The 16654-nt window shown below is 41.4% G+C and overlaps 1 protein-coding gene across 2 annotated transcripts; it reads left to right on the top strand.

Annotated features, from left to right (window-relative positions):
- The first annotated feature begins 473 nt into the window (after positions 1 to 473).
- On the top strand, positions 474 to 15249 carry Il33 (interleukin 33). Of its 2 annotated transcripts, none has more exons than XM_055613927.1 (8): positions 474 to 516; positions 4390 to 4497; positions 7531 to 7656; positions 8185 to 8301; positions 9964 to 10071; positions 10594 to 10644; positions 11764 to 11861; positions 13457 to 15249. In XM_055613927.1, exons 2-8 carry the CDS (start codon positions 4401 to 4403, stop codon positions 13637 to 13639), a joined length of 780 nt encoding a protein of 259 aa, XP_055469902.1. In that variant the 5' UTR covers positions 474 to 516; positions 4390 to 4400; the 3' UTR covers positions 13640 to 15249. The 2 variants fall into 2 exon arrangements, with proteins under 2 accessions (XP_055469902.1, XP_055469901.1); XM_055613926.1 differs by having other exon boundaries at positions 9946 to 10071.
- Positions 15250 to 16654: the final 1405 nt, after the last annotated feature.

Raw genomic sequence — 16654 nt, 5'->3', positions numbered from 1 at the left:
TACTTTCTAATTAAAAATAGATGCATGTTAACATTTCCACGCCGAGAAAAGCAAAAAAATGATAGCATGGATACTTTCCAGACATTTATATATATTTTCTAAGGGTACATATATCAGTTTTACAATCATAAAAAATTTACCTAGGGGGAAAAAAAAACAACAACTTTCTACAGAAGAGACAATCTGTTCCCTTGTATATTCTATATCCCAGAAAAGGCATCACTAAGCATCTACTTTAAAGATTACATTTTTAGAAAAAAAAAATAGTAATCAAGTATAACTCTGAAAGTACTGCTCTGTTGGGAATTTCTCTGCAGGAAAAGCTACACACCCCACATTCTAGTCCATTCAGAGAGCTGTATTTGCATAATTTTATTCAGTGGCTAATGTCACCTGTGTTGCCTAATCTAAGCTCCCATATAAATAGAAGTGGAGCATGCCTGCTTTAGCTATCAGCAAGTGCTGACTACAGGAAAGAACACCACCCAAGACCAGCCATTCCTTGTCACTGTCAGGGTGAGTGTCACACCAATCTACCAGAATATCTGCTCTCTGTTGTCGGGGGTGGGGGTGGGGGGGGTGGGAAGCAGTACCGGCTCCAGGCTCTTAAGGAACTCTGATATAGAAAGACAAAAGACTTGTTAAAGGATAAAGTGGTTCGTTTTTCAGAATGAGATTTGAAAATCGTTCTGGATTATACTTTTAGTTCCGTAATTCTAATAGAGACGTTGGCATTCTAGGTGGATATCTCTGTCATAAATGTTTATTTCCTTGTTTCTTATCTTGTTTAACCATGCAAGCTTATGGTCCTTTAGAGCAGAGTTCTTCCACAAGTGTTTGCTCAAGCTAGTCCATGAAAGTAATGAAGGGAAGAGAAGGTTATTGAAATCAAATCATCACTGAAAATAGAGAAAAGCAAAAACAGGCACGACTCCTCAGCTGCTGGGGTGTCTTCACTAGGCTACCACCAACTCTAGGTCTCCAAGAAGGTAAGCTACTGACTGTAACAAACAGATTTATTGAAAAGGCAACTTCATGTCTAGAAAAAAACGTTTCTAGGACACATGAACCCTTGGGTGAAAGAGAAAACAGAAAGCATCACTGCTTTTGAAGCAGCACAGAAGAGCAGTGTTGGGCTGTTCATGCTGCCTCAGTTCCTACTGGTACAGGCTGTTTAAACTGTATCCTGTCCAACTGAAACTCTAGCCTTTATATGGGTCACCTAACCCCATGATCCCACACATAAGGATTTAAGATGAACTGTTTGGTAAAAGTTACAATTCTGCTTTGAAGGAGATCATTTATTGTGAGCCAGTGATGATGAGTGGTAACAGCTCAGTAGCACGGATAAGTGATGTGTTCCTAAGCAAAAGAGGTCACAGGAAGGTTTGCGGGCAAAGAATAAAGGAAGCCATAAGACGAGACATCCAACAACTGCGCTAAGTCATAATCAGCACATTCAACAAACAGTGGGAACAGAAAAATGAGGAAATCTTCCTTGTATGTTTTGTATGCCATTTTACAGCTTCTTAGCTTCGTGCTATGCATAAACAACACATTGAGATCATCAAATCAGATGCCCCTATTATTAATAGGAAGTGGCTGCTTACACAAAAATCCTAAGGCAGCCAGAGATAATTTTGGCTGTTGATCTTTCAGCCAAGTTTAACACAATATTTAACTCAGCCAAAGAGAAGAGTATATACTGAACACTGGGCACAGCTTCTTCAGGACACTTGCTTTGAGCATATGAAGGGTTAACAAAATTCCAAGTGCTGGCCCACCCCCCTCTGTCTGCATCAGTTCTTAACTAATGCAGTTGTTGAAAGAATTGGCATAAGCCCCTTGTCCTTTGCCTGCAAACCTTCGTGTAACCCCTCAGGAAGGCATCATTTAGGGCCACTTGGAGCCGCAACCAGTCATAATCATTGGCTGAGAATAAGTTATGTAGTTCACAGTTGTAACTTTTATAGAGTGTTAATTTTTAACCCCTTTGAACAGAGAAAGGAGGGAGATAGGATGGTAATAGAGGGAGAGAGAACAGAGAACATTTGAGTTTCTTTTTTTTGTACAGAATAAGAGACAGCTTTCTTCTTTCATTCTTCTACATTTGGATATCCAGTTTTCCCAGTAAAAAAATTTAAGGCTATATATTTTTTCTAATATATGTTTTTGATACCTCTCTCTCAAGAATTAGATGGCTCTATCTGCCTGAGCAGTGATGTAATTATATGTTAATTTAAAAAAAAAATTAAAAGAGAAAAAGGACAATGTGGTAAAATTGAAACGATGCAAGGAAGATAACAAGAGATTTAAAACTCAATATAAAAGAAGTAGATAAAGTTAGACCAAACGGGAATAAAAAATTCAAAATAATAAATAATAGTTTAAAATTTTTTAATTATAATTTATCATTAATTAATTTACTTATTCACTTTACATCTCAATCATAGTCCCCTCCATCCTCTCCTCCCCGACCCACTCTTTCCCCTATTCGCCTTCCCCTCCCCTTCAGAAAAGTGGATTCCCACCACCATCACCTACCCATCCCAGCTCAACAAGTTGCATCAGGAATGACTGCTTCTTCTTCCCCTGTGGCCTGGCGAGGGGGAAGTGATTGAAAAGCAGGCAACAGACTGCATGTCAGAGACCGCCCCAATTAAAGGGGGAGACAGACTCACCTTTCCATGTCTGTGGGGGGGGGGGGGCATGGGTAAACATTTGCTTCCACTAAGCAGGCTGGCGTACAGGTATCGCATCAGCGCTGTGTTTACTCTAGAGCCTAAGAGTCCGGAGGCTTTCCGCCTTTGCATTTACGGGGCCTTTGCATCCCACAGTGATTTACACATCCTGCAGGCTGAGCAGGTTCCCACTCACTCCAGTGACCCTCAGCCTACGCTCCATGAGTGTGGCAAAGCCCACCGAGTTCACCTGGGAGTGAAGGGAGTACTGGAGGGAAGAGCAATAGACTAAGTGACCTGCCCGTGCAGGTCTGGAGGCCTCCCTCTCTGCAGACACCCTCACGCTGCAGGTCGTGGTCCCCGCCACAAGGGGGCAGGACCACTGGCCACGCCCCTTCCACAGCCCAGGCTCCTGGTTAGTGAGACTTGCTGCATCTGTCATACCCTCCTCTTCAGGTTGCCTCCTGGCCAGTCACTGTGGCAGCGTGTTCCCAGGCGCCCTGACTTGTCACCTTTCTGTATTTTCTGATATGCTGAGCTGCCCAGTCTCAAACAGTGCCCCCCCCCCTTTGAAGATCGCTCCTGATCACAGCGTTCTTTCAAATTACAGGGAGTGATGCCATGGCTTCTTAACTCTAGTCAGCAGTGAAAGGGAACTCGCCCTCAGACCAAAATCCTGCCCTGGATTTAAGGCTTGTGAGAACTGGGCCGCCAACCTTGGGTTTCCCTTGCTGCCCTCAATGTTCGCCTGTTCTCATTATGGCCCCCTAAACTAGAATTGACCATGTGATTGCGTTTCCCTCCTTCCTGACTTCCTCTCGGGGCCCTCTCCCCATCCTCTACCCGTGCAGGGAGCCACAGCTTCCTGCTCCCCCAAGTCATCTTTTTGTTTCTCCGTAAACTTTCGCTACCCTGGTTTTGTTGGGGTTGTGGTTGTTGTTTTGTTTTTGTCCTTCCCACCTTGATTCCCAGAGATCTTCTGCTCCGCGTTCTTGGACTATAGCTTCTCCTTTTTACCCTGAACTCACTTGTAAGTGAGCAGGGCAAATCAGCAATCTTACTCCCTTCCTTTATTCTTGAGAAGTTAGGCTTATTCTTGATCGCCATCATTATTCTTTTTAATATTCAGATGGTGCCAAATCTGACAAGCAGAAACCCTCCATGAGCTTGACATAAACTCATTTAGTAACTGACTGTTTTCTGGCATAGCATGTTTCATGGTCAATATTACTTTCCTGGCCCCATATCTGGAGCCGTGGTCCCTTCTAGTGGAGAGAGTATTTAGGAAAGAAGATAGGCACACACACTGCTATTTAATTCTGACTCAAAATGAATGTCACAGGGGCTTTGCCTTGGCATCTGAATTATACATTTGTATTTCTTTTCCTCCACAGTGAAAATCATGCCAAATAAGTATGGCTACTTTAAATTTTTTTTCTATGTACTACAACAAAACAATCCTGAGGTTTCAATAAAAACACTGCCACTAACAATAAATCTACCTAGCTTCAGATTTCTCTGTGCTTTTTTAAAAAATATTTTTATTCTATGGCTAGATTCTAGCATAAGTGTACAATCAGAATACTATGCTCAAATTTATTCTTTTTTTTTTCTGTAAGGCTATCAATTTCTTGTTGAGTTACCCAAAGTTATTTCTGATGATTTCAGATACATATAGTTGGACTAATATTATATTTTAATCCTACAGAAACCTGAAAAATGAAGCCGAAGATGAAGTATTCAAACTCCAAAATTTCCCCAGCAAAGCTCAACAGCACAGCAGAGAAAGCCTTGGCGCAGCCTTGCAAACTAAGAAGTAAGAGCTTGCACATTCCCATTTTGCACACTATTTTACACCTATTATCAAATATTAATTATTTCAATGTTAAGACATGCTACCTTACCAAAAATTTCTAAGAGTATAAGAACTGAAACTAAAAGTATGTAAGTGTAGAAGTATATATGTATGTAATATAGAAGCCTTATTTTTGAACGGAGTTTATATCATTTCTGTTGTTATTTGGCACAACACAGGATAGTGACAGCTTAGAGCATTAGGGAAGTGTAAACTTAGTAAAAAATGGTCTTTTATATCTATCTCTTCATACCTCTCATGGCTCCTGCCACCGAATCCCCAAAACCTCTCCCCTAACTAACCAACAAATCTCTAAACTGATCCACTTTCAGTCCACATATTTGTCAAGACCTTTGGGGTATCACTGTGATGATTATCTACAGAAAAGAATGACAAGTGAAGATACCTAGGCCCCAAATAAAGAAGAAGAAACCAAATATAATTGTCTAATTAAGAACTCAGCGTTTGGAGTACGACGAAAGAGAAGTGAAGTTAAATAACAGCTACACCTCTGAAGAGGGAAGGAACTGTAGAATCTTTGAGCCTTAAAGTCAGTAATGTGGCTGCATTGTCTTCCTCTGTGGCCTGGCAAGCCTGTAAGCCCTCCCCCTAGGGGGGAGGTGATCAGAGAGCCACTGAGTTCATGCCAGAAACAGCTCCTGCTCCCCTTACTAAGGAACCCACTCGGAGACTGAGTCTATGGGCTCCATCTGAGCAGGGGTTTTAGGTCCTCTCCATGCATGGTCTTTGGTTAAGGTGGACTAGGGGAGAGGCATAGGGGGAGAAGAGGGAGGGAGGGTAGGATTGGGAGGAGATGAGGAAGGGGGCCACAGCTGGATACAAAGTGAATAAATTGTAATAAATAATAAAAAAATCAGCAAAGCGGGAAGGAATCATAGCTACTTACAGCATATTTTTTATACTGAAATAGTGACACCAAGGAGGATAACAGAGCTCTGGGAGTCTGGAAGGAAATTAGATAATGATGGCTGGCCTAAAAAGAAATCGATTCCCCCTTCTGCCTCCCCCAAGGCTCAGACCACCCACACACTTCTTTGGTAATCAGGATTTTAAAAAAAATGACAGATTTGACAATGGTTTCTGAACGGCCAGGAAATCACAGTTAAACTGATCCTTTCACTTGTAGTTGTGTCAAAATGCTCTGTGCAGAATCAGTGACTGGGTAGAAGTGACCTGGTGCCCCCAAGTTTCCTCGTGTTAAAGAACTCGCTGTCTTTGTATCCGGAAAATGTGACCCCTTTACAGACACTGCATTGTGGAGTGGGTGTGCCAGAATTTCTGACGCTGGCACCAAAATCACTTTGAATACTGACATCTTACAAGTCACATGTTCAGGTCTTCCTTTCCACCTGACCCTAAAAGGACTATAACTAATGTCCAAGACACAAATGAAATTTTCTGCACGTGCCTTAAAGTTTTCTTTGGCTAAATGAAATGAGGATGGATGAATAACTGGTTAATCTTTTTAGTGCAGTTGATTGCATTTGCACTTGGCTATCCCCTCCCCCCTCCCCAGATTGCAGGCCCAATTTCTTCCCCCGCCCAATTAAGACTCTACATAGCTCAGACAGACCTGGAAATTCATGACCCTCCTGCTTTGGCCTTTTCAGTGCTGGTAGAATCTAATGAAGAGCCCTGAGAGTAAACACACTGCACTAATCATTGATTTTACATCTCTGTGGCCAAATTCCTGACAGAAGCAACTTAAAGGCAGACAAGCTATTTTGCTTCGTGGCTTAGAAGGTACAGTCCACCATGAGATGTATCAGTTCGATCTCTGGCAGCCATAGCTTGCAGCAGCTTCTCATATGGCATCAACCCGGAGGAGGGGACTGAAGGACCAGGCTACAATCTTCTGAGGCTGGTCCCCTGTGGTCTATATATATCAGCAAGGTCCCAAAAGTTCCACAATCCCCCAAACACTGTCACCAGGCCGGGACCAAGTGTTCAAGCACAAGAGTCCGTGGAGCCATTTAACTGTGACACACTCCTTAGCACCACTCATGAGTCATGGAATCTTGGGCAGCGTCATGACTCCTAAAAGCCTAAGATTATCGTTGTAAGACTCAGACAATAATACTTTGCAAGCTTATTATGAATGGCTAAATTAAAAAAGGCATTAGCATAGTGTTAGGTCTAATGTTGATACTAGGTTAATGGCAGTCAATGAATAGCATCAATAACCTTTATGGCCTGCAGCGACCCTCCAAAGATTATTGAAAGCTTATCCTAGAAGAGCAGAAAACCAGCTCAAATCTCATGTGCATGCCAACGTTGCCCTCAGTTAGGTAATGGCTTATGCAATCTGAATGTAGGGTCATGATTCCTCAAGTGGCCTTCTGGAAACAAAGCAAAACAAAAATCCCTAAAGACCTAAATTGTTTCAACAACTCATTTGGCAGCAAAACACAACCCCAGCCTATTGTCTGTTAAATCCCAAGGTCTGTGGCAGCTAATATCAAATGTCAACTTGATTGAATTAAGACCAGCTTAAGGCATTAATGAAGCATCTCTTTACATGTGTCTATGTCAGCTTTTTTTTTTTTGGAAAGGCTAGCTTAGACATACCCTGAAAATGGGCAGCTGCAACATTCCATGGGCTGGGTCCAGAGCCGACTAGAAAGGAGACAGAGGAAGACAACTAAGCACCGCCATTCCTCATTCTCTGCTTCACAAACTGCTGAGCTGTGAGCAGGCGGCCTCCTGACCCCTACACCTTTCCCTCCCCTCCACAAAGGACCTGATACTTGTGCAGAACTAATCGCTCTCTCCTTTAAGTTGCTCCTGGTCACAGACTTGGTCCCAGTGAACTGGTTAATGCAAGACTTTATTTTATTTTGTATAGCATATCCTGTGTCCTACTAGAAAATAAGTATAGTCAATTTTTAATCAAGTAGTGCTACTCCCGTCTCTGTGGGAGGTTCTGGATGACCTACATAAATCTACTTTTTTTTTTTTCCTTCCTATTGTTAGGATCCCAGCAGAAGGCCAAAGAAATTTGCCATGTGTACTGCATGAGGCTCCGTTCTGGCCTCACCATACAAAAGGATAACTCTTACTTTGGGAAAGAACCCACCAAAAGATATTCGCTAAAATCAGGTAAGTACATTCCTGGACAGACTGATGGCATCTATTCGCTTTTACTTTCCACACCTATATACGATTCTTTTCTTCACCCAAATTGTCCTTGAGGAAAAGAATAAAGATGATAATGTGTTGAGCATTTTAGAAAGGGTTTTAATTACATGGGAGAAATTGATATAATGTTGAGTAGATGATACAAGATTATATGTAAATATGCAATCAGTTGGGGTTATATTTTCTAATATACAAGAGTTAAACTAAATAGTTCACAGGGGTGCTTATGAATGTTGTGACTGTGGCAAGTAGTTTTGTTTTTGTTTTTGTTTTTTTTCCCACTTGGTGTGCTCTGCTAGAGTATGAATGGAAAAATGTCCTTTAAAGAGAAGACCTCACCATCAGGGAGGAAATGATCCTATCAGACCGTTGGGTGACCACAGCTCTGGGATCACTAACCACTGTCGCTATATTGCCCACTAAAATGACGGTAACTTTGTAGAAGGAAGAGTGATGGCTCAACCCCTGACCCCAGCTGCTGTCTTGCAGGTAGAAAGCACGAAGACAACTTCTCTGCCTATTCACAGCATGTTATGAAGAGGGCCCTGTTTGCTGGACGCAGTTTCCAAGCGTACACTCCGTCATTTGACTCACCAAGTATCCGAGGTATGACTGGTCACACGGGCTGTGTTGGGGATGAAGTGGGAGACAAGACATGGGGTCTTGGCCAAGGCTACTTCACTCAGAAGACTCAAGAGTGTGTCTTCACATGTATCAGAAACCTCTGTTTCCTGCTTGTATGCCAGTTCATGGCAGCCAAACTGGGGTGGTGTAGCTATGCCTGTGCGTTCTCTAGTTAGCACTCCATTGGTGTTTTGGGATACTTGCTTTAGATTTGAATCATGTTCACCTCAGTCTTGATAAATGCATTCTCCTTTGAGAGAAAAAATTACAGTAGTCCTCAAATTTTAAAATGTTCACCATGAAAGAAAATAAAAGAACTATTATTTTTTAAAAAAACAATTTTAACATGGTATGGCTTAAAGACTAGTTTAAAGGTTTTTTTTTTATTATTATTATTTGTGCAGAGTTCCAAATAAAATGGTGATTATCAAGAAGTGAAGAAAGTCCAGGGAATGTAGTTCATTCATAGAACACTTGGCTCATGTACCATGCTCTTCATTTAATCTCTATCAATGTGGGAGAAAATTAAAAGTGAAGGCTGGGCATAGTGGCATGTGCTTTTAATCCCAGCATTTGGGAAGCAGGTGAATTTCTGGGGGTTCAGGCCTGCATAATCTACACAGTGAGTCCCAGAATGACCAGAGCTATCTAGTATGACACTCTCAAAAACAAACAAAAGACCCCAAATTAAGTAATTAATTAACAAGTAAAAACACCACCATTAAAGAAACTTGATTAAAAACCATATATTGCCATTTTAATAGCTATTTTTATATGGGATATTATATAAAGCAAATTAGTACATATTTTATGTAGTACATATATTTTAGTATATATTTAATATAAACATATTAAGCTCCCGATCAATATTCAATTTTCTCACAAACCATTTTTAAATTACTTTGCTTTAGATGTTCACATACAAATTCTCGTTTTGTATATTATTTTTCTTTGCAAAATTTAATTAACACATAGAAGATACAGTACATTTTAATGTAGGATCATCCTATGTGTCCCAGTCTGCTTCAGTTTACATAGGCTTTTAAAATGTTGTCATGTGCTCAGTACGTGTCTCGATTGTTCAGGCAAAGGCATGAAGTAGCTTCTGTCTGCATCCCCCTAGATTCTCAGCCTTCCTAATGCTCAGACTTCTTAATATAGTTCCTCATGTTGTGGTGACCCCTAACCATAAACTTATTTTCTTGGCTACTTCATTACTATAATTTTGCTACTGGAAGATCCCTGAGAAAGGATCGGCTAACCCCCAAAAGAGTCGAGACCCACAAATTGAGAACCACTGCCCCAGAGTTTTGGAAATCTCTAAGAGACCATGATTTATAAAGGGACATACGTTCACCTGTGTCTTCCAAACATGAACATTCTTGCCCACTGTCCCCTAGACTGTAGGAAGGCAAGAAAGAGAGCTGTCCTCCTCCACCCCCCTCCACTGTGCAGGCAGCCGGCACCTTTAATCCCACCCTGTTATCAGCTATTGTACATGGCTTTTGCCTATGTTACAATGACAAAGTATAGCTGACACCAAAAACCAAAATTCTTCAGAGGAAGTAAAAGAAATAGCCAAGAGAATGACTCATAGAATTGTTTGTGTTTTATTCTTGATGACAGGACTTTCACTTTTTACAGAATCTTGTGCTTCCCTGAGCACGTATAATGACCAATCCGTTAGTTTTGTTTTGGAGAATGGATGTTACGGGATCAATGTTGAAGATTCTAGAAAAGACCAAGAAAAAGGTAGGATATTTCTTTATGTCTATATTTAGTAATGATGACTGGCAAAGTTTTAAAAAAAATCTACCAATGCTATCAACAGTGGATTAACTGAGACATTCAACAGCAATGGGTTTCATCAACCATGCTAATTCCACTCCTTCCTATGTCAAGAAGGATTCAGTACAGTCACATTCTTCTGGGAATAAAATAGACACTGAGAAACACCTATTGGGAAACACAGAAAGAGGGACCACACGGATCTATTAATGCTGAGTGCCTACTAGATCTCCCCAACTTTTCAGTGTCACCAAAGCATAGTCTTTTGTGAAAGACTTCCTCTGCCATCAACAATAAGGCCTGTGTTGGAGAAGTTCATCAGAGCACAGTCTATTCTGAGATCTTTCTAAGAACTACCAAGGTTTTGCTTCTTTTGGTGTATGCAAAAGGAGAGGACACTTGTTTCCTGGCCCTGTGTAAAGAATGGCAATGAAACCCTTTGATACGTGTGTCTCTTACCCACTGATGCCCTGTGTTGTCTTTCAGACAAAGTGCTACTGCGTTATTATGAGTCCTCCTTTTCCGCAAGTGAATCAGGTAATGTGAGGGCGGGGGTGGGGGGTGGGGATTGGTGGTGGTGCTTGAGTTCTCCTTCAGAACAAAGATGAATCTACATTAGCTCAAGATTATCATGAAAGAGGGGTTCAAAATTCTCTCCTTAATCCCGCACTCATTGTAAAATCTTAGCGTCTCAGAGCACTTATTCCACCTCACCTGTTTCCGGATTAGTAAGATAGGGGCTTAGCTACACTTATAACAGTACAGGCCATCCCCAGCCATGGCTAGAAAGATTCTGCTCAAAGGTTGTCCAGAGGCAGTTCCTTTTACATTATCCTCTATCCATGACTAACAGCTCACACTAGGCCCGATCAGCAAGAGGGAGCAAGGCAGGTGAATGCATTCTTCCCCCAGTCAGGACACAATTAAGAAGTTACACAGCACATGTCTGCTCATCTTTGCTTGATTGGAACTTAGTCTGAAAGCAACGCTGAGCCACACAGAAGGCAGGTGGGGGAATGTTCTATTATCATCTATCAGAGGACAGCTCTCAGAGGCTTAGCATGTTCACAGGGAAGGCGATGCCCAAAGTCGTGTGTACTGGAATCAATTAAAAAAGATCAAAACTACCTACTTGGTGATGATTCTTCAGTTTTATTTGGGTACAAACACTTCTAAATGGATTAACGTTCTATTTTCCTTCACAACTTGGGTCTTTGGGTTACATTACATTAAGATGAGTTACAGGGTTTTTGATTTATAATTTCCTTTGTTCTTTTTTTTACTTTTAATTTATAGGTGAAATTGTATTAATCATTCACAACAGATTTTCTTTTAAAAAAAAGATTTTATGGGCACAAACGTTGTGCCTGCATGTATGTTAGTGTACCACATACATGCAGTGCTTGAAAAAACCAGAAGAGAGCTCTGAGTGTCCTGTGACTACAGTCACAGGTAGTTAGGTGTGAGCTGCTCTATGGGTTGTCGGAACTGAATCCAGGTCTTCTGCAGGCGCATCAAGTGCCCTTACCCATGGAAGCATCTTTCTAGCCCCACAACAGGAGCTTCTGCAGTATCAGTTGTCTCTGTGTAACAGAGTGGTTGAATGTGGCCAAGTGGCAGATGTATCACCTCACAGGCTACCATTTTCATTGTAAGGTGACGGTGTGGATGGGAAGATGCTGATGGTGAACATGAGTCCCATCAAATACACAGACATCTGGCTGCATGCCAACGACAAGGAACACTCCGTGGAGGTAACACAAATATGACTGCGTCACACCCACAAATTGATTCTACCGGTTTATGTGTATTTAGATGTTAGGGAACCTTTGAAGACAGAGTTGTGTGCGTACTATTGTAAATAAAATACAGTCAGTTCCTTCTAATGATTTGCTTGAGAGTAGGGAAGGGGGAGAAGGGAAGTCTGATCTCTGGCAAAAGCACAGAATCTCCAGGGAACCTGTTAGAAAGCAGGATTTCAGTCTCCCGACAACTGAACAAGACCTAACATTTGAACAACCCTCCAGGAGCTTCATCATTTCACTAAACAGTTTGAGAGGCACTTCCGCACAGAGTGATCTCACATCCTTTCCATTTGGCTGGGTTCTTCCAGAATTTTTCTTATAAAATAATATGTGGCCCCAAGTCTGTCAAGGGGAGGATAGCAAACGTGTCCACATATCAGCAGCTATTGGCAGCATTACATTCTACCTCTGATCCATTCTTACTTAGTAAACAGCAGGTGTACATCAGCCATGACAAAAAAAAAAATTATGATCATGCAAAGAACAGACAAGCCAGAGGAAGAAGGAATGAAGGAAGGAGGGAGGGAAGGAAGGTGGGGACGTAAGACGATTTCTATAAATGTACAAAATTTCAAAGCGATCCAGCCATGGAAAACAGAAACAGTGTCACAAACCGTGGACAGTGGTCAGCATTCTGCTCAGGGGAATATCCTCAAGTGTATATAATACAAGATCTAGCCAAAACGATGCCTCAAAACTAAGAGTGGACTGCCACGGCATGTCAGTTCTTGCTTAATACCCTGCAAGCCCTGTCTCTTCAACCCTTACGGTAAGTTATGATGGAATAATTTACCTCGCTCAGCTATGTGTAACAACTATCTCAAAACTCAGTGGATTAGAGTAATGAGCACGTATAGGTCCTTAGCAATTGAGAGCTTATTCTGAGGACCTGAGTTAGGACCCTAGTATTCACTGTCAGGTGATTCACAACCACTTGTGACTCCAGCTCCAAGACAGCCAGATGCCTCTGGCCTCCATGGGCGTCTACCCTTAGGCGCACATGCCCACACACAGACGCACACCCACGTGAATATAATTTAAAATAAATTCTTGAAGATAACATAAGTGATAATAATAGTAAGTCTGTACTTAAATCAGCTTAGTTCAATTAAATAACTTAATTTGATTAAAATATGTCCGTATTGAAACTGGAAATGAACCAATCTATAGGGAATGCTGAACCAGTCCATAGGGAACTGTGTGGTTTACTAGAGAAAGCAACATGCTTTCTGTATTAGAGGCAGTACACGGTAAAAGAGGGGTGAAAATCCAGATGTGCCGCATGTAGATCTGGTCAGTCTATGCCAAGCTAATTATGTAATATTCTGCCTCTTTCTGAATCACTTCCATTCCTGCCTCGTGCCATTTCCCCCCCCCCCCCCCCCGCCGGATCCCGCCACAGCTTAAAGCCTGCCTCCTCGACTCAACACACAAACTTTCTAGAGAGACCAAGTTATAAATGTTTATTCCCCTATGGAGCCTGGCCCAGGACGGCAACTTTTAGTTCTGGACTTCACACACTGCCCTTTCTCTCCTTTTCTCAGCTCCAGAGGGGGCAAGTCCCGCCTCCGAAGCAGGCCTTCTTCGTCCTTCACAGACAGTCTTCTGACTACGTTTCATTTGAATGCATAAGCCACCGTGGGACGTTCATAGGAGTAAAAGATAACCAGCTTGCCCTAACTAAAAATAATGACATAAGTAGTTTTTTTAAGCTCTCTAAAGTTTAATGTAATAAAAAGCTTGCGGGTTCTGGGTTGGCTGAATGACTCAAATGTTACCACCGACGAAAGGATAAAAACCATTCAAAGGTTTAAGATGATGTGGAATGTTTTCTTATTACATATGAAAATTCTTTTATTTTCTTCTGTACCACTACACGTTCAATTAAAAAAAAAAAAGAATATATGACTTAGGACATTGGTAAAGAAACTGTTTGAAAGAGATTCAGCCTTGCCCTTGACTTTTTTCTACTTTGGGTCCTGAACAGAACCACACTTACAGATATCCTCAGAAGAGCAAGCACCATAGCTCATGTTATGCTTTAGGCAGGGAACATTTTTAAAACCTTAAAAATAAAAACAAAACCCTACACAATGCTCCCTGGGTCTAACAAATGACTAACTGCAGATACTGACTGTTTCTCAATTAGAATAAAACACCAGGTGCACTGGTAGATCTCGGCAACCTTCGGACCAGCTGTGTCTACCAAGAACCGTAGCACTCCAAACGCCTACCTACCTATATGTACGTGATTGCTTTTTAAAAGGAATCTGATTCTTAACATAGCAACTTAACCTTAAGCCAGCCAAGCTCACATTAGGAAAGAAACACATTTTACCCGTGTGACTGAAATCATCGACTGACTATATCTAACAAACCTAAACTCTTCTGTAAGTACTGAGCGGGACATATATTAGGATATCCAAGTAGAACGGGATCTCACAGTGCTGTCAGAGGGCCTCATGCTAAAGAGGCACTGAATTAATTTTTAATAGCTGGCTATCACCTAGGTGTGTGGCACACTGGGTCCTTCTTGTCGATTTCCAAAGAGCGATGACTTGGATATGTACATCAACTTGGATGAAATTCCTCTACTGCTTGCGCTCCTTATGCACAGGTTCTGTTGTTTGCTCCAGAGCAGCACTGCTCGCTGTGAAACATATCAGCTTAACTTCTGCCCTTTCTTTGGTTCTTTCAACCAACAAATCCTTAGTGTATCTCCTATTCCCTGAGCTTTGCTTCTGTTTTTCTCTGACATCTACATGCCAACACCTTTATTCTGCTGTGTTTACTTTGCACTGTAGAGTTTTATGTATACCTAGAGGTTACACGGTTGTTCACTAAACTTTTTATGTGCTTTACTGCTACTAAAGTAGTAAAATATATGTTCAACCATATAGTAATATTTTAAGCTACTAAAAAATAGCTTTGCTTGTTTAGACAACAGCAATTTTTACTACATTTTTATAGGCTTAAAACTTAATAGTAAATGAGAAAGACAATAACAGAAAATTGATGGATTATAATATGACCATTTCTGAAACTGTTAGCTCTGAGTTTCCAATTGATGAAATCTATTGTATGTAACAGCTGGTGGGGTATATGATGAAAGAGGCTGGGAACTGCTATATAAAATTATACAGCTGTAGCATGATGTAACTGTTCTATTAATTTGCCACAGTTTTACTATAGAGACAAAAGTAAAAACCGCATCTATGTCATCCCTCTGGAAACCACAGTGTTGACTATATGAATCTGTGCGATATAATTAAAATAACAATTAAGTAGCCAGATATGTTCATGACCTTGTTTATAACCTTGAATAAACTATTTTGTAAAATTACGTGTGACCATGACTTTATCCCAGAATGTGCCAATGTTCTGAGCTCTTAGATGAAAACACTCCAGTCCATAGCTGTTGACAAGTGAAGTGAGCAGGCAGTTTGTCAACTCAGGGTGTTTAAAACTAAAATTCCCCACGGAAGGGGTTGTGTCTACTTTGCCTTCATCCTCCCAATGCCTCCTCCCCTCCTTCAAACGGGAGGCTTTTGCTCCAACCCAAACACACAGCCTCACATTCCTGCATCAAAAATTAACCTAAAATCCCCGACTCCTTATTTAGGTACCTTTTACATTTTTTTAAACATATTTTCAGAGCTGAGGAGGCTTTTGAGCAAGATGAAGACCAGAGTTCAGAGCCCAAGCACCACACAAAAGCCAAGAGTGGCTGTAAACCCGAGTGCTAGAGAAAAGGTGGAGACAGGCTGGTCCTGGGGTGTTGCTGGCCAGCGGGCCTAGGAGGCTGGTAAGCTCCAGGGTTCTGAGACTCCATCGCAAAATACAGAGTGAGCAACAGAGAAAGAGACCTGATGCTGGTACCCAGCCTCCACACACGCACATATTACCCACATTATACAGTCAGGGTTATTTGATTAAATAGTCAAATGTGTCCTGGCGTTTTGTCTTACATGTGCTTGGATGGCTCATAATAAATATTTCCAGAAGTAGTCTGTCCATTCCACTAGGTCAGAAATGATATTTTACCTGATAACTACCTAAAATTTTGGTTATGTAATTTTATTTATATTCTTTAAGTTTCTGTGTATTTGGAGGATTTTTGTTTTCTAATTTTTATCCAAAATTTTTTTTATTTTTATTTTATTTTTAATTACACTTTTTTTTTTTTACTTTGTATCCCCCCTCTAGTTCCCTCCCTCCTCCCCTCCCAACCCCTCCCTTCCTCCTCCTTCTCCATGAATGCCCCTCCTCAAGTCCACTGGTAGGGGAGGGTTTCTTTTTCCCCTTCTGATCCTAGTCTGTTAGGTCTCATCAGGAGTGGCTGCATTGTCCTCTACCATGGCCTGGTAAGGCTGCTCCCCCATGAGGGGGAGGTGATCAAAGGGCAGGCCATTCAGTTCATGTCAGAAGCAGTCCCTCTTCCCATTACTATGTAACCCACATGGGCACTGAACTGCCATGGGCTACATCTGTGCAGGGGTTCTAGGTGATCTCCCTGCATGGTACTTGGTTGGAGTATGAGTCTCAGAAAAGACCCCTGTGTTCAAATTTTTTATACGACCTATTTTGATAGTATTCTTTCCCCTTCCCTAACTCCTCTCAGATATTCCCTGCCTCTCTACACATCCACTTCCTGGGGTTTTGTCTTGTCTTGTTTTGTTTTGTTTGCTCTCTTTCTCTAAAGGAAAAAAAGAAAAGTCATGATAATCAAAAGAGACAAACTG

The sequence above is a fragment of the Psammomys obesus genome, unplaced genomic scaffold, assembly GCF_907164565.1.
Source record: "Psammomys obesus unplaced genomic scaffold, mPsaObe1.curated_primary_1811, whole genome shotgun sequence".
Classification (NCBI taxonomy): domain Eukaryota; kingdom Metazoa; phylum Chordata; class Mammalia; order Rodentia; family Muridae; genus Psammomys; species Psammomys obesus.
This window is presented reverse-complemented; position numbering and strand designations above follow the sequence as displayed.